Source organism: Anabrus simplex, chromosome 3 (assembly GCF_040414725.1).
Source record: "Anabrus simplex isolate iqAnaSimp1 chromosome 3, ASM4041472v1, whole genome shotgun sequence".
Classification (NCBI taxonomy): domain Eukaryota; kingdom Metazoa; phylum Arthropoda; class Insecta; order Orthoptera; family Tettigoniidae; genus Anabrus; species Anabrus simplex.
In genome coordinates this window covers 236611782-236630500 of record NC_090267.1, presented here as the reverse complement: position 1 = coordinate 236630500, position 18719 = coordinate 236611782, and the positions used below count along the sequence as shown (strand labels likewise).

The following is an 18719-nucleotide window of genomic DNA, read 5'->3' as shown; positions in this document are numbered from 1 at the left end:
CAATTGCTGATGAACAGTGTTGTTTTCGACACAATGCAGCAGTGTGATGCCCACTGACCAACGGCACACACACATTTCCATGTTGTGTAATTGGCACTCTATAGCTTTGTCAGCTGGTTGACATTCAACACCATATAAAACAACAGGATGTACTACTATGCGGTATATTTTGGACTTCAGATGTAGTGACAATCCTTCTGTTGCAGAATAAACCCGTGACTTCCCTCCATTTCATAGATGCTGCCTTTTTCTTTATATATATATTTTACAGTTTTGACACATTTAAGATTTTCAAGCACATTGCTAATGACATTTTAATGCTTTATATAATTATACTATATTTTATGCTGCTTCAACTATTATCAGATTTGTACATTCCTTATTAAAGAATTTCAAGCAAAATTCCAATATAGAATATATGTGTAAAATTCCAGATTTTCACATTAGTGAAATTCCTTGGACACACACAGACCCATAAAAAAGCACCACGCACAATTTGCATAGATTTTCAGCCACCATTCCTGCCAATTACATAATAGGTGGACTGAAATCTTTGCAAATCCATTTTTTCAGTCAAACAAGATCGATATGATACCACGACCACGGCAATTTCCTTACTAACACAACTTGTGAATGGAAATATCATAACTCCCACAAAAGAAGGTTTCTTATTCCTCTCCTCTCCCCAGAAATATAAATAAACTCCATGGCATTACAGTCCTAATGAGCCTTGGCCTACCAAATGACTGCTGCTTAGCCTCAAGGCCTGCAGATTACAAAGTGAAATGTGGTCAGCATGACAGATCCTCTCAACCGTTTTTCTTGGCTTTCTACACCGGCTTGGCTGAGTGGCTCAGATGGTTGAGGCACTGGCCTTCTGACCTCAACTTGGCAGAAACGATCTTGGCTCAGTCCGGTGGTATTTGAAGATTTACTGACACATAAAAGAACTCCCGAAGGACTAAATTCTGAAATTCTGACGCCTCGGCATCTCCGAAAACCATAAAAGTAGTTAGTAGGATGTAAAGCCAATAACATTATTATTATTATTATTATTTATTTCTAAACCGGGGCCATTATCTCACTGCCAAATAGCTCCTCAACTGTTCTCATGTAGGCTATGTGGATTGCAAAAAATCATCCGCATTTTCAGTATCGATAGTATACACTGTTAAAAGAAGAACACAACGGTTCCACCTGATTGATACTGTTTTAAACAGTTTTAAACTGTGGATTTCAAATCAGCCCTTAGGTTCAGGTAAAAATCTCTCTGACAGGGACGGGATTGGAAACTGCAGCCTCTTGGTAAGTCAGGCTCACTACCCCGAGACCAGAAAGTCAGTGTGACAGCTTGGCTTTCTTCACCACATCTACTGTCTCTGATAACAGACAACTCCTCAGATGATCCAAGCAGAGTAAACCATGTTCAAGCCCTCAGTCCTTGGATAAGCCAGGGGTAAGATGCAAACACATTATGGGTCAGACAAATTAGGATACAAATGAGTAAACTATTTTTTGAGGATAATTTCTTCCATACAAGAAAAAATGATGACTGATTACGAGGATGTGTCGGGAATGATAACGAACATGATATAAATCCTTCATAAAAATATATTTCAATATAATCTTGTTTAAAGTACATCTAGAAGACTTTCATTAGAGTAATACTGACTCTAGTGATGATAAATAAACAATGAAATTAAATCACAAGCTGAAGGAGCTGGATTTTTTCTTCTTCCAGAACAAAAACAAATTTATCCCTCCATCCCTAAACATTTAATATACACCAACTGGGGATCATCTGTTCAAGAAGATTTCTTTATTTTAGGGGCTGAAATTTTGTCTGTAGAAAAGTGTGCAAGTACCAATATACCAATATACTCGTTAAAAATAAAGGCTGACTAAACGATCGCTTAATTTTAATGATAAATACTGCAAGTAAGTAAAAATGGGATAAAGCTTGAGTAATGGTAGAGTGCATAATTGATTTTGGAGGTTAGTTTATATTTTCTTGCATCTAGTTAAATTACAGAAAGGTTATTATCATGTAAATTTATAGCGAGAAAATTATAATTTCTCTACTGGCGCTTCCAGTATGTCTTCATCATACGTAGGGCCGATGACCTTCGATGTTAGGCCCCTTAAAACAACAATCATCATCATCATCATCATCATCATCATCATCATCATCATCATCATCATCATCATCATCATCATCATATTTACAGTAAAGTTAGGATAGGTGACGCTGTTGAATAAGGAAACTGAAACATTTGCAACAAAATGCGATCGATCATCTTTGGTACAGTATAGTTTTCTCGCTATGTGCATTTCCGAGCTCTCTCGTCGACATTCACAGGCGATGTTGGAGTTGATTAGTAATACCCAACGACTGCGGTTCTCTAAAGAAAATTAGAAATGAAAGATAACACGTTTTCGTAATGCAGTTGAACCTGCTTTATACGTAACTCTATTCTGCGTAATTCGTACTTGTACGTAATTTCCTTTAGGTCCCGACAAAATGTAATTTAAAGGTGTGTTATTTAAACCTTGTCTGTCTGTTAGGTCATCAGCCCAGAGGCTGGTTGGATCCTCAAATAGCATCACCAAAGGCTATGCAGTTATAGGGAAACCACAAAAACCAATGGCAGTACCAAAATGAGGCGTACTAGGCAAGATGAGGAGTGAGGTAGTTTGCCATTGCTTTCCTCACTGGGCCAGACAGTGCTATTGTAGCACAACTAACCCTATGAGCAATACCTTTCATGACACTCAGACACACTGGTTGTGCTCTGAATGTCAATCAGCACCACCCATACCCCAGCAGCTTCCATATTGTCACAGCCATGGATGAGACTGCGACTTCAGTGGAAGCTACACTTTACTCTGGCCTGTGCCACTTGGGACTTGGGACTTGGAAATGAGACATAGCTCTCATAGTGCATTGGCACTGCTGGTGGCTTCAAATAGCCTATGCAGTGGCCTCCACGGTATGCACTAGCCTTGCGTCTTGGGTGGTGTGCTAAGTCCCAACTGACGAGCCTAACTTAGCACAAGAGGGCAAAACGCAGGCAACCAAGAATGAGTTAGCTGGAAAATTTATAATGTCCAATAACGGACCATTATATTGGTATTATAAATTTACTCATTCGGGACAAATATTTTAGGTTCCCTATGGGAATCAACTCTGCATCATAAGTGGTATGTTCCGAGCTGTCAGCGGAGAGGTGGCGTGGAATGACATTAGTGGACGAATAAGTTTGAGTGGCGTTTATAAAAGTAGGAAAGATCACAATATGAAGATAAAGTTGGAATTCAAGAGGACAAACTAGGGCAAATATTCATTTATAGGAAGGGGAGTTAGGGATTGGGATAACTTACCAAGGGAGACGTTCAATAAATTTTCAATTTCTTTGAAATCATTTAGGAAAAGGCTAGGAAAACAACAGATAGGGAATCTGCCACCTGGGCGACTGCCCTAAATGCAGATCAGTATTGATTGATTGACTGATTGAATGATTGATTGATTGATTGATTGATTGATTGATTGATCTATTAGTAAAATTAAGTTTTATAGACAGGGATATTTTCGCGATGGATAGTCGCAAGAATATAATGGCATAGGCCTAACTAAAGACAATATTTGGCGTCAGCGTGAAGACAAAGATAGCTAAAAAAAAGTGTACTGCACAAAAAATGCATTCAGTGGTCCGCAACAAGGCCGCTTTAAACAAGTCGAAAACAAAATTGTGAGGTATGTGCACAAAAAACGCAAGGGCGGAATGGCCACACCATGGCGCAATAAACTTGTTTGTTGACCTTCAACGTCCATGATTAGGCCTATACATCACTAGCCGGTGAAGTTGGCCGAACCTGGAAAGCGAGCCGTGCGTGTAGCGGTAGCTGGTTATATCTGACGCTGAGTAAAAGTACCTAAGAGTTTTATAGACAGTAAGAATATTTTCCGTACGGATTGACGTATTATAGAGACACATGGAATATGTATTGTGGCAAATTTTCAACGGGTTCTCTTCGATATTATGATGCCAATTTTAAGTTAATGATCATTAAACCTGCAGAAATAAGGAATAATTGTGCAGCCACAAAAAATGTGGCATAACAAAAGCCAAAGTTCGGCGTCTAAAAACAGTCTAAAAATGCGTACTGTACAACAAAGGTATTCATATGATTTTACAAAGCACTTTTTGAGCCTGATTTAAATTTTTTGAAGGAAAAATGGGGTTCGTCTTGGATTTGGAGAAATACAGCACTGTAATTTTTTCAGAATGAAATTAAACATACACTTTCACCGATTGTCGGATGTAAAAAAAACATAACAAACAAATAAGCCATAGTGTGGATATCATCTGCAGTAATGCAAGTTTTGAACAAACTGATTGCCTTTTCGTACCAATTTTAATGTGCACGGTTTTTTCGACTTTTATACAAAATTCGGATATAATGACAATCCGCTATAGTGAGTAAATTTTCCGCTGTTGTGAATTTTCGCTATAACGGACTTCTACTGTACTGACACGGTTAGGTTAGAATTTGGTTAGGAGTAGCCTATGGTTCATGCAGTGAGTAATGCCATTTGTTGGCGGCCCTGACAGTGCTCTGTGCCCTGGGATACTTGGATGGAGGAGAGGAGGCAGCATGATATCAATGCTGTTACAGCGCCCATTACCCAGTAAATATAAGGTATACCATTCCAACTTCCACTTGCATAACTGAGAACTGAATGAAGTTACAAGAGTAATCTAACACCACCACAGGGCAGTATGAAATCAATACTGATTCCCTGGTAATCTGTAAGTACAATATAAACTGAAAGACTGGAGAGTACATGATTACAAATAACCATCAAGGATAAATTATGATTAAAAACAATAAAAAATATGCACATATAGAAATGATGGTTTCAGATATCAGAACATACCGGAAATATGATTTCAAGAAGCCGACCTTGAAAACAGATAATGGACCACTATGTTGGGTAGAGAGGAGTTAGCTGCAAAGATATTTCTACTATCTATACTACACATGTGAAGGACAGAGGTTTACTTGTATTTAACCAAATCCTTCCCTGCTTGTCCCACTTCTCTTAACCTCTGTGTAAAGTTAACAGAACAGGGACCTACTGGGGGTAAACACAGGGTGTCCTAAAAGGTACTTTACAAAATTTAACATAATGTAATTTGACTTTTAATTAACAAGAGGAAAAAAAGGTTGATTTACACCAATCACCAACTCAAAAAAAGCTTTCTTCAGTCCACTTTTAAAATCAAACATTCAATAATAGAACATAATTTGAACATAATAATATCTGCAGTGGAAAAGGCTCAGAATGTGGCATGGTTCAAAGAAACCAAATAAGAGACTCAGGTGGAGAGAAACTACAGAAAATGTTACAGTAAGTTACCACCCTCTCTGCCATCTATATGCCATTTCAAGCATTTAAGACTGGAAGAAAAGGTCTGATTCTGTGGCCACCTAGTTTACTTGACATTACACCTCTGGACTTCTTTTTCTTACATCAAAGACAGAGAGCACAGAACACTTGTGGCATATGTTGGCCGAGAGGGTGGTGGCTTCCTTTAATATTTTCTGAAGTTCCTCCTCACCAAGTGTCTGATTTGGTTCCTATGAGCCAAACAACATACGGACCCTTTTCCACTGCAGAAGTGGGCTAAATAAAACCTTTTCAGTTGCTGATTCATATAAATCAAACTATTATCCTCTATGTCAATTAGAAGGCAAGTTGCATGGTAATGTTGTAAAGTACCTTTAGAGATACTCAAAGTGGCTGCTCTCTCTCTCTCTCACTCTCCCTCTCAATTTTCTGATCCATCAAGTAGACAAAGACTCATCAACGCTCAAATGTCTATTACTTGTAGATCTGGCCACCAGAAATTACTGCCGAGGTCTATTTAAGATGTACAAGTAATTAAATAGCCTCTGTGATATACCTTTGTCTTTCCAGAGGAAGTAAAAATTTGAGTTTCCAGTCTACACAAATGGGATAGCACCTAGATTTCCAGGAGGGAAAAACAAGAAGTTTCATGGAAGCACAAACACTGAATTAAAGAATAACAAGCACCCTGAATATCCCACGCAAACTGAGGACAGGAATTACACATAAATAACAGGAAGGTCCTTTCAAAGTACAATGATATTAACCCAAGGAAGTAGATTTTAAAAGCAAGGAACTACTCCTTCAAGTTTCAAAGGCTGATATACCAGTATATTCACATTCAACTCAAGAAGTCGAAGGAATCTTCAAACTGCTGTGGAGGCTGGCCCTGTGATCCAGGATTCTGTTGTCCACGTGGGCCATTGAGCTGCATTGTGTTGAGAACCTGTTGACGAAACTGAGGCTGCTGCAAACAGAAAAGTAATAACCATAGTCTTATTAAAAATAAACATCTACAATAAATTAATAAACAAAAATGGAGCATGGTTGCTCATTTACACTTCACCTAAAGGCAATAATCACCACTACCGCATGAGTTGTCTACATGGTTTGGGTCATGTCACTGTGAGCTTGCATTCGGGAGATAGTGGGTTTAAATCACACTGCTGGCAGCCCTGAAGATGGTTTTGCATGGTTTCTATTTACACTCCAGGAAAATAGGGCTGTACCTTAACCCTCTTGGAGCCAGGAGCCGATCTGATCGGCTGCTCACCATCAGCTGGAAGAGGCCAGAGCTCCACCTCCACTTTGCTACTGTAAAGTGCCAGGCCGTTTTAAGTGGATATACATGTATTCGCGTATATCTACAGGCGTATGACAAATACCGGCAGAACATTTTCTACATGTCGACTACATAGAATAAACAACTGATTTAGAGTGATATGAAGATTCAAAAACATTTCCTTGTTGATAACGTTTACATTTAGAAAAACATTTACGCATTTTCTCTCTCAATATCGACTTTGAAAAAAATCATTTACGGTACAAAAGTATATACTTAATTATATATATTTCTAAATATAATTCAATAAAATAATTACTTTGAACGAGAAAAATAAAAACCTAAATAAACATTCAAACATATGTCACTAGTTAAAGCAAGACAATTTTACTCATCGATAAAATTCGCGTATATTTATCGATGTATGGCAAATACTGGCAATAAATTTTCGACGTGCGGACTACATAGTATAAAAGTAATTCTGAATTATAAAAAAATTAGAAAATAGTAGTTGATATCATAGTTTTTGTTTTCAGGGTACTCCTTTTCTCTTTTTCGGTTCCAGAAACTATTTCAAAAAAGAACATTTTACAATACGATAGAATATACGTAATTTAAAAATCCATGGCGCTAAAGCCCTGATGGGCTTTGGCCTATTAAGCGACTGCTGCTCAGTTTGAAGACCTGCAGTTTACGAGGTGACGCATGGTCAGTGAGACGAATCCTCTCGGTCATTATGCTTGGTTTTCTAGAGTGGGGTCGCCCTTTCACTCTCAGATATCCCCTCAATCGCAATCACTTTGGGTCACCTAGATTGAGTGCACCTCGAACCAACCTTCAGGCCCAGGTAAAATCCTTGACCTGGCCGGGAATCGAACCCATGACCTTCGGGTGAGAGGCAGGCACGCTACACTTGGCCCGCGGGGACCGGCATTTACATAATGATAGAGAACTCTAAGAGTTAGGAGAAAGCAAGTAAAAAATAAATTGAAGAATAGTATGGACGAAGAATCAGGCGGTTGGGTCATGTTTAGGTCCAGGAAGTTCCATGAATGAGATACGAGGTTGAGGAATGTTGTTGGGTTCAATAGTAGAAATTTTCACAAAATGTTCTCCAGAGACATTAACACCCTCATCATCTTCGTCATCACTAGTTTTATTTGCCACCATTTTCGCAGTAGGTTTAGTGCCATTAGAAACAAATAAACGTCTCTTCTTTAGCTGCGGTAATCCCGGAGGTGTGTCCGGTATAATTTCGTCGCTACTCTCTGAACTAAATTCACTGTCGCTATCCGATAAATCAGCCGCGTTAACTTCGCATTGTTCCAAATACTGCTTTAATTTATCGTAATCAATACCTACTGAAAAAACTATCACGTGAGCCACTTGCCATTTTGCTGTCACAAATCCACTCACGGCAAGGAGCAATCTCTTAATGATCGGTTAGCGGTATTTATAAACGCAGGAAACGAATCTTGTGAAAGCTAGAAGACCCTCCTAGAACTGCCAAAGCAAGGCCAGGTACACAATAACTTATAGCCCCTTTACTATAGGTAGGCACAAAAGTATGCACGTCACTATAGATTGCCACAAAATTATGTATGTCACAGAATTTTAAGCCGGTCGATGTAATCAGCTCTGGCAATTTCCGACTGGATTTTTTTAAGGCCGACCTGATCGGCTTTGCCAATTAAAAGGGCGGGTGCTCGCACTACCTCCTGGCTCCAAGAGGGTTAATTAAGACCATGGTTGCTCCATTTCCAGTCCTAGCTCTTTCATATCTCGTCATCGCCATAAGACCTGTCTGTGTTTGTGCGATGTAGAACAATAGCAATAGCAAAGAATATCACCACTATTATCACATAATCAAACTCAAAAACATGCATCCAGTTTATATAATCTTAGGCCATGCATGGGCATTTACTGGTTCACGAACCACAAGCGGTTCTTGATACAAACTGCAAGAGATGGCACTGCAGGGGGAAAATCTTCATTGGTCATAACCTCTTCTAAATTGTAAACCTGAATAAGAGTTAGTGGAGTGATGCAATTTCACATGAAAAGTTTCAGAGCACATTTCAAAGCCAACAATTCAAATTCCGAACTGTTTAAAACCGAATGTGCTGGTGTCAATTTTAAAATTCTATTTATTTTTACCCCTTTTCTTGCTGTGTACATGTGATTCACTCACCGGACCTAACCAATTCAGATGAATGGTTTTGCAATGGTAATATGTCTTACCAAGAGGATACTAGGGGCCTGCATGCCCCCAGACTTCCTTTGCTTGTCACTGAAATATTCTGAAATATTTGTAGAGTTTAGAGTGTAATTAATTAAGGTACAGCCGCAGCATTTTCCTGGTGTGAAAATGGGAAACCACAGGAAACCATCTTCAGGGCTGCTGACAGTGGGATTCGAATCCACTGTCTACCAGATGCAAGTTCACAGCTGCGCAATTCTAACCGCACCACCAACTCGCCCGGTCAATACCACAGTATAGCAATAGAGCATAGGGGAAGTGTGTAATAAATAATATTTTAAGACAACTCAGGTGACAAAGAATCATGGAATCATTAAGGCAATTTGGGTCACCATGAAGAGCAGATGTGGATGGTACAAGAACAAGAGCGAATCATAATATATGAAGGATATCAAATATTAACTTCACTCATGACATGCCTTATCATAATTTTTGACCATCATGACAAAGAGGAAGGCTCGATAGCAGATAAGGTGAAACATTAGTCAAATTACAACAATCACTAATTCAGCAAAGTATATTCAAAATAGCAATCCAAAACAACAGGCCAATAAAGAATTTACAAAATCAATGAACATCATAAACATTCTGACAAATAGTGAATATTAGAGATCATTCATAAGTTTAAATCTAACATCAAATTATTAGTTTCTTGCCTACCGCACACTTCACATTACATTTATAATACCTAGAAAACATGAGAAAGTGAAGGTTTAAAAAAAAATCATAAAGGGAGAATAAACCTACAATATTTAGAGTTATAAACAAGAGTGGGTAAAATAGTACAATTATGCCCAAAAAGGTGCAGAGAAACTTATATGACAAAATCTCAAATTGGGGAAGGGAAAATTTGAATGGTTAAAGAATATTTCCAAGGATTCATAGCAACACTGTTCAGTTTCCAGAATATAGAGTCAGGCCCATTCCTTATATAAGAGAGTTCAATGAGTCTTTCATGTTACTCAATAGGTTTTCTCAACTGAATAATCAGCACAAAGACCATAGTTCAAATTTTCTGACATGAATTGGTAGACAAAATTAAACCTTATAGGACATGTATCTTTAAACAGGAGGATGAAAGACAGTTTCCAACAAGGAAGTAGCAAAATTGCTTAGCATTCATTTTCATTATGCAGTCTATTAGAAATGATTCTCTCGCACTGGGCGAAACCTTCTTGTGACAAATCCATATGTCAGAAACCATCATAATCTCACAAAACGTGTGCCAAAGCACACTATTAATCTATATACAATGACTGACAGAGCAAATGCAACACCAAGGAGGAGTGGTTCGAAAGGGATGAAAGTTGGGGAAAAAACAGAGACGGCACGGACGAATAATTGATGTTTATTTCAAACCGATATGCAGGTTACACAATGCGCACGGCATCGACTCAGTAGGATGTAGGACCACCGCAAGCGGCGATGCACGCAGAAACACGTCGAGGTACAGAGTCAATAAGAGTGCGGATGGTGTCCTGAGGGATGGTTCTCCATTCTCTGTCAACCATTTGCCATAGTTGGTCGTCCGTACGAGGCTGGGGCAGAGTTTGCAAACGGCGTCCAATGAGATCCCACACGTGTTCGATTGGTGAGAGATCCGGAGAATACGCTGGCCACGGAAGCATCTGTACACCTCGTAGAGCCTGTTGGGAGATGCGAGCAGTGTGTGGGCGGGCATTATCCTGCTGAAACAGAGCATTGGGCAGCCCCTGAAGGTACGGGAGTGCCACCGGCCGCAGCACATGCTGCACGTAGCGGTGGGCATTTTACGTGCCTTGAATACGCACTAGAGGTGACGTGGAATCATACGCAATAGCGCCCCAAACCATGATGCCGCGTTGTCTAGCGGTAGGGCGCTCCACAGTTACTGCCGGATTTGACCTTTCTCCATGCCGACGCCACACTCGTCTGCGGTGAATGTCACTGACAGAACAGAAGCGTGACTCATCGGAGAACACGACGTTCCGCCATTCCCTCATCCAAGTCGCTCTAGCCCGGCACCATGCCAGGCGTGCACGTCTATGCTGTGGAGTCAATGGTAGTCTTCTGAGCGGACGCCGGGAGTGCAGGCCTCCTTCAACCAATCGACGGGAAATTGTTCTGGTCGATATTGGAACAGCCAGGGTGTCTTGCACATGCTGAAGAATGGCGGTTGACGTGGCGTGCGGGGCTGCCACCGCTTGGCGGCGGATGCGCCGACCCTCGCGTGCTGACGTCACTCGGGCTGCGCCTGGACCCCTCGCGCGTGCCACATGTCCCTGCGCCAACCATCTTCGCCACAGGCGCTGCACCGTGGACACATCCCTATGGGTATCGGCTGCGATTTGACGAAGCGACCAACCTGCCCTTCTCAGCCCGATCACCATACCCCTCGTAAAGTCGTCTGTCTGCTGGAAATGCCTCCGTTGACGGCGGCCTGGCATTCTTAGCTATACACGTGTCCTGTGGCACATGACAACACGTTCTACAATGACTGTCGGCTGAGAAATCACGGTACGAAGTGGGCCATTCGCCAACGCCGTGTCCCGTTTATCGTTCGCTACGTGCGCAGCACAGCGGCGCATTTCACATCATGAGCATACCTCAGTGACGTCAGTCTACCCTGCAATTGGCATAAAGTTCTGACCACTCCTTCTTGGTGTTGCATTTGCTCTGTCAGTCAGTGTATTTATGGTCATCCTATAATAATGTCTATTATATACTACATCCTGTGGTATGTTCTTTCCCTCTACGTCTTCCTTGACCCCTTTAAGCCAATAAATTCATGTCTTGTTGCTCTCCATATATTCCAGAATTCTCTTACCTGTTCTCTCTGGTAGCATTGTTATAATGTGTTCGTACAAACAAACTCTTCTCTTTTTAAATGATGCAATTTTCTCTGTCTTTTTGTATAATTCCACATTTGGTCATAGTACAAATTCTTGTTCCATTTTCATACGCCCTAGTATTTTCCTCAAAACTTTTCTCTCCTTTCTAGCAAGCCCTTCCTGTTCAATGAAATGCATTTGATCGCACACAAACTTTCTGGCTTTATTAGAGTGTTGTAATGTCTGAGTTTTGCAGTGATTGACATAGCTGTTACTGTATCATCTGCCAGTATCGCCATACCATCTGTGAATGCTGGACCAATGGTTCTCAATCTGGGGGGCACACCCCATTGGGGAGGCACTGGAGAATTTCAAGGGAGGTGTGGTGAGCAATAAAAAACACCCACAAATTTGCTAAACAAGAAAAAGTTGTGACAAAGGAAAGAATCTACTTCATCACTGCTAAACTGCAAACATAGACTTTTTTTACTTAAGTTATTATACTTAACGAGCTTCTTGATGACACACAAAATCTTCCATTAAATTTGAAAAGTGAATTGAACAGCTTGATTTCAGAACATATGTCATCCTTGAAAACTGAAGATGGACGCTATTTCCAGACATTCCTTCAGATTCCAGTTGACATTATCCATTCAAAATATAACTGGATTTGATTGCTGATTCCCTTCAGGAGCAGGCAATTGACCTGAAATGTGATTCTGAATCAAAAGCTGAGTTTCTACATTTGACTGTTGAAGAATTTTGGTTGAACTATTTTTCAATATACCCACAAGCTGTTACGGAAGCTCCAAGGTTATTGATGCAGTTTCCATCAATATCTACGTGAATCTGGGTTTCCCATTGGACCGTTTCATTGACCTGATCACGAAAAAAAAACGAGGTATTCCAATATTTATATTTGCCATGAACGGTAATGAGATTACAAAGATTATATATTTGAGCCATACATCTAAAAAAAATAATATACGGATATAGCGAGTTAAATAGGCCGTGATTTCATAATAATAACAATACGGATGCATAAAGTCAAAGAAGCCATGTATATGTTGATAAGGATGCTAATTTGGCGGATCAAATAAGCCTTGGTCACAAAATAAGACATACAGACATGTAGGATCCATGCGGCCGTGATTTAAAAAAAAAGTAAACGGTTTTAAATTGTTAAAAAGCAACTGAACAATAAAAATTTACACTGAACATCGAAGCAAGGTTATCCACAAAATAGAAGTCGTCACGAGAAGAAGAAAGGAGTTATATACGGAGCAAGAGCTGAGGATTCAGTACATCGAGGATTTTTAAAGATTACGCCGATATCCAACCCAATATCGAGGCAAATAAGCAAGAGAAATCAAGAAAGAAGAAAATTAAAATATTTGATCGTTGGCCGAAGCTCGTACTGAAAATTGTCGCGTGACATTAAATGAAATAAGACATAAGACGCAGAATATTTTAACGAAAAACTAAGAGCTAACTAGATTATTTATTTTTAAAGTTTGTTACGAAGAGCTATCATTGAATTTTTTTGGTACAATACTCTGTCGCAGAACTATAATTTAGATATAGAATAGTATATTTGGAATACTATGTTTGTGATACTAATGACGACGCTGGAAATGTTTATTTCACATGTAATCAACGGCTACAACATGAGAGACTAAGTTGGACATGGGGCTGTCAACTGATGGAAGCCCTCAGCTGATTTTACAAGCCCATATCTGGATACTACTGCCTATCGATGACGCAGCAGATGCCTGAGGCCAACCAGCAGAACATAGATGACCACATCGAAGTCTAGCCCAGTCCAGTAACATCAACAGTTGCAAGTTAAGTTCCAAGACTTTTTATCTATTTACGGTATTTATGAATTTTAGATGTAGTGCATAAATATTAGCAATAAAATTTGTGTGTGAAGGTTGTTACATATGTCTTCGTGATGAAATTCCAATTGGCAGTATCCTCACAAAGAGATAATTCTAGTTAATTTACAAACGCGGGAATAGGTAATCTTCAAATGTGTAAATCAATGCCATGACGTAGGAATGCTTATAGTTAAATATGGTGAGATTTAACATGATGTTTTCAACGATTATCAAAGAAATGCGACGTACTTAATATCCAGGTGCAATGCAGAAAGAAGACAGTTGTTTTCTGAGTTATTAAGACTTGGTTACCGCTACACTATGACTACATGTGAGTAAATGTGAACTTATCTTGTTTATACATGTGTTTCCTTTTTCAGAATAATGTGATTATGTGTATTACGACTGAAATTTAACCCAAAAATGCACTGTTGTAGTTTGTTAATGAAATGTTGAGATGATTTGCCGCGTAGGAGGAAGTGATTGATATTTATGTAGGAAAGAAAGGATTTGAACGGTGTGTTGATGAGATTATATGTATAAATATTCGTTGAGATATATTTATGGTTATGAATGACGTGATATTATAAAGTTTAATATTGGAATATGGAGAGATAGATATACTTATGAGTTATTGGTAGTAATTACGATGTGTCACTAACCATTAATGTTATTTGACGTGTGCGGCATGAGTTTAAATAGCAATATGAGATACTTTTGGGTTAATTATACATTCATACAATGAAATGCGTGACAGAATTCATAGATTGGTAACCCTTAAACAGTCTTCAGAGTAAAATCTCCGAATGATAAATAAACAAGGGTAAACTTGATGTCTTCTTGGAGAATTTCAAACGCTGTAATGAGTGTCGTTTGATGCTTGGTCTCAAAGCCATATTTTAATGGATATAAGCGTTTTCTTAATTTAAATCTCTGCCATAATTAAATAAATAGTGTCACCAAATATATTCCTAAGAGTTTTATGATATATAATCGGACAGAGATGCAATCATGAATCGCAATAGATATAATTCCTGATAGAATAATGATAATAACTGATCGTTAGATGATACCTACATTTAATTTTAGGTTATAATATGGTTATATTTATCAAATGACATGATGAAACTGATCGAAAAAATTCTTTTTATCTATCAAATTATATTTAAAGTAGCCAATTAGAGCTATTATATTTGGAGCTTCACTTGCACTGCTGACGTTACAATTTTGGAAAATATGCATTTTGTTTAGTGACAAAAATATGAATTCAACATCAAGGAAAATAAGCATTGTTCTTAAATATTAACAAAAAGCTTAGGGACTTTAACTGAACATATTTACTTTTCATTTAATTTCATTTCGTTTCATTTTGATTTTTTTAACCAATGTTAATTAACTTGCTTACCAATTTATCATTTTAACTTATGGGATACTTAATTTCAACGAATATCTGACAAGATCCTCATCAAATGTGACTGATATTTACGTCTTATGGAGTTATGAGAAATTTTTCTTTGCTTTTATGTTGCATATAACATAATTATTTAACAAGAAGACTGACTGAGTCAAATCATAAATAGATTTTGTTTATATTTTGAGAACAAAGGAAAGATGATTGATTTCAATGAGTGTTATATTTTTTTATATATAATTCATGATCATGAATAAATCAGGGATTTATACAATTAAGTTAGTATTATTGAAATTAATTAACGTAATTATAGTAGGTAAGTTTACATTGAGTTATTTTCAAAAATATAAATATATTTTTTTTTCTTAGAATGAATGGATGTGGATATTGACTTAGCATTGATTTCTACGATTGAATGACATTGCCGGAAAATTATGTGAAGGAAATTCGGGTTCCCAGTTGACCTCACGTTAAAAATACTCTTTACTGATGCATGTTAATTATCCCTGAGAGGTGTCGTGTGGCAATTTGGAGAGTATTTTGACGGTAAATGTGACACATGGAAAGGAGATAGCTGCGTTAATTGAAACTTATTTTTGGAGCAGTGAGTTATTTATTCACTGATTTGTAGAAGCAAGTATAGCTACTGACACTTAGCATCATTTACTTAAATGCATTGATCCATTCAATTCATCCGAAGAGGTGATAGTCGGAGGAGGGGAAAATAGCCGGAGCATCTGATAGGTCGCCCACGATGGTGCAAGAAAACGATTCCCCAAAGGTTGGTGCATTTAAAATGGCGCCCAACGTGGGGCAAAACTGAGGACACCCAGGAGTATGACATTAAATTGCCGCGATAGTGGAGCAAAACTGAGGATACCCAGGGGTTATGACAAGATAATTATTGGGTACAGTAAATTGATGCCCAGCAGCAAAGCAAGATTGAGGATGCCATAACCCAAACAGTGAATTGGCATTCACCGTTGGAACATAATTGAGGATACTTGGCATGGGAGTGTTTTAAAGAAAATTGTACCAGTTGGTACACCTATACACTGCACATTTGAATTTTCCGCCTTAAAGTACTCCTCTACAGCTGAAACTCTGAACTTTAAAACTGAATTAATTCAACCGTTTATCAGAAGATGTCACTGAGTTAATTTTGAATTGTTTTTGTTTACTAATTATCAAGAAGTGTGGACATTCTCTCACAGATGCCTCTACCAAAAACTATGATCATGCACCCTGGTGCGAAGTGAAGGAACTTTTCTTGAAGATATTTTGTATTCATAAGTTTGTTCTTTACTAAATATTGTTCTTTCATTTGTGGGTTGACAATATTAATCTTTCTTTCCACCAGTTTTGAAAATAGCCAATCGTAAATTTCTGTCATTAATTTTTAGCCAATGGCGTCTTTCTTCCCCATTGTTGATGTGTAACTGTAAGCTATCCAATAAACGACTGTGGGTATGTCTTAATCATTCACGAAAGGTCTCGAATCTTCCCCGAGAGTATAAAAACTGCTGATTTTCTTGTCTCTCGGCCACTCGGACAACATCTAGCTTATTGTGTATGGATGTATAGCAGGAGGCGGGAAGCGCCTCTTTCATCCGCCCGCAATTCTTCTACAAGGTAATGGCCTTTTAACATCTTCAATTCTTGCTAGCTCAGCAGTTTAGCCCTCGGGGAAGGTCTGAAACTTTTTCAATGTAACCTACCTTTCGAAAAATGTAACTTAGTGCCGGCTTATGTAAAAGTTTTTTATTATGTAACTGTAAATCGGGGATAGAGAGTGACTTACCCTCTCGAGCTCCCCTTCATTTTGACTTGAGGTGACTACGTTTTCATAACCGATTTTTCTTCTCTTAATGTATTAAAATTTTCTTATACGAGTCACCTCCCTAGTTTGGGAATAGCCCTTGTATCACCGGCCTAGTGCCCCTTAGGTTTTATACGGTTTCATGTAGGAGAGCAAGCAACGCCTCCATTCATCTTGGTATTTTGGGCCATTTAATTAATCTGTTCTTCCCTCTAAGGCCCAGTAGGTTGGGTACGAGATACCCCCGTTTCATTTTATGTAAGTGGTGCCTTGATGGCAATTTGTGTAATAGTCTGATATTGCCTTTAATAGGCTTGGAAAATTGAGAGCGGCTCAGCTCTTCCTTGTGTTTGAAAAGTGCCTCTGGGAGGTTTGAGGTTAAAAATTGGGACCTAGTGCTCCTTGAAAGAGGGGTTTTCTGCCCTTTGGTAATTTGTGGTTATGAGTTGAGAGCTCAGGAATATTAAACTTGGGGCTCGAAGCCCAGAATTTGTAAAGACCCCTTAACTTGTGTTTTCGCTTGTAAAATTATTATTGTACCAGAATTTTCATTGTTATTTCACCTAGTGAAAATTTGTTAAATCTTGTTGTCTATTGAAAATATAACCTTTATTTAAAATTTAATTCATCTTTCGGACTTGTAGTTAGACCCATTCCAGCCCGCACCTTCTTTCACCTCTGCCTTCCACGGATAACTCCGTAACAAAAATAATGAGGAAGGATGGCTAAGAAAGATAATAACCAGCAATGAGGCAAAGAACAAATGATTATTTGAGAATGGATATTTACAGAAGCCAAAAAGAGAAAAAAGAAGTTGAGAGATAGGCAAAAAGTTCTATGGCTGTGAAAGAAAAGCAGAAGATGAGATCGATAATAATAATAATAATAATAATAATAATAATAATAATAATAATAATATTGAAATAAATTGCAATAATAATTTAAACAATTAATAGGTTAAGATAACTTATAATGTTGATATCAATTGTTATATCATATTGTATTAAGATAGGAATAGTTAATAGGTTAATAATGGTAGAATATTTTTTATGAAATGCTCATTTTCAGTTTCCTAAACGACTGAGATAGTAGAATAGCTGGTTCAATCAATCAATCAATCAATCAATCAATCAATCAATCAATCAATCAATCAATCAATCAATCAATCAATCAATCAATACTGATCTGCATTTAGGGCAGTCGCCCAGGTGGCAGATTCCCTATCTGTTGCTTTCCTAGCCTTTTCCTAAATGATTTCAAAGAAATTGGAAATTTATTGAACATCTCCCTTGGTAAGTTATTCCAATTGCTAACTCCCCTTCCTATAAATGAATATTTGCCCCAGTTTGTCCTCTTGAATTCCAACTTTATCTTCATATTGTGATCTTTCCTACTTTTATAAACGCCTTTCAAACTTATTCGTCTACTAATGTCATTCCACGCTATCTCTCCGCTGACAGCTCGGAACATACCACTTAGTTGAGCAGTTCTTCTTCTTTCTCTCAATTCTTCCCAACCCAAACATTGCAACATTTTTGTAACGCTACTCTTTTGTCGGAAATCACCCAGAACAAATCGAGCTGCTTTTCTTTGGATTTTTTCCAGTTCTTGAATCAGGTAATCCTGGTGAGGGTCCCATACACTGGAACCATACTCTAGTTGGGGTCTTACCAGAGACTTATATGCCCTCTCCTTTACATCCTTACTACAACCCCTAAACACCCTCATAACCATGTGCAGAGATCGGTACCCTTTATTTACAATCCCATTTATATGATTACCCCAATGAAGATCTTTCCTTATATTAACACCTAGATACTTACAATGATCCCCAAAAGGAACTT

At 38.3% G+C, this 18719-nt stretch overlaps 1 protein-coding gene across 1 annotated transcript in view; it reads right to left on the bottom strand.

Moving 5' to 3' along the window:
• Nucleotides 1–2191: 2191 nt before the first annotated feature.
• The window catches only part of LOC136866185 (mediator of RNA polymerase II transcription subunit 25), a 370114-nt gene continuing 353586 nt past the window's right edge, over nucleotides 2192–18719 (bottom strand). Inside the window, exon 17 of the mRNA XM_067142927.2 lies at nucleotides 2192–6380. Coding sequence (XP_066999028.2) covers nucleotides 6255–6380 — 126 coding nt within the window. The 3' untranslated portion in view covers nucleotides 2192–6254. The remainder of the gene's footprint in view (nucleotides 6381–18719) is intronic.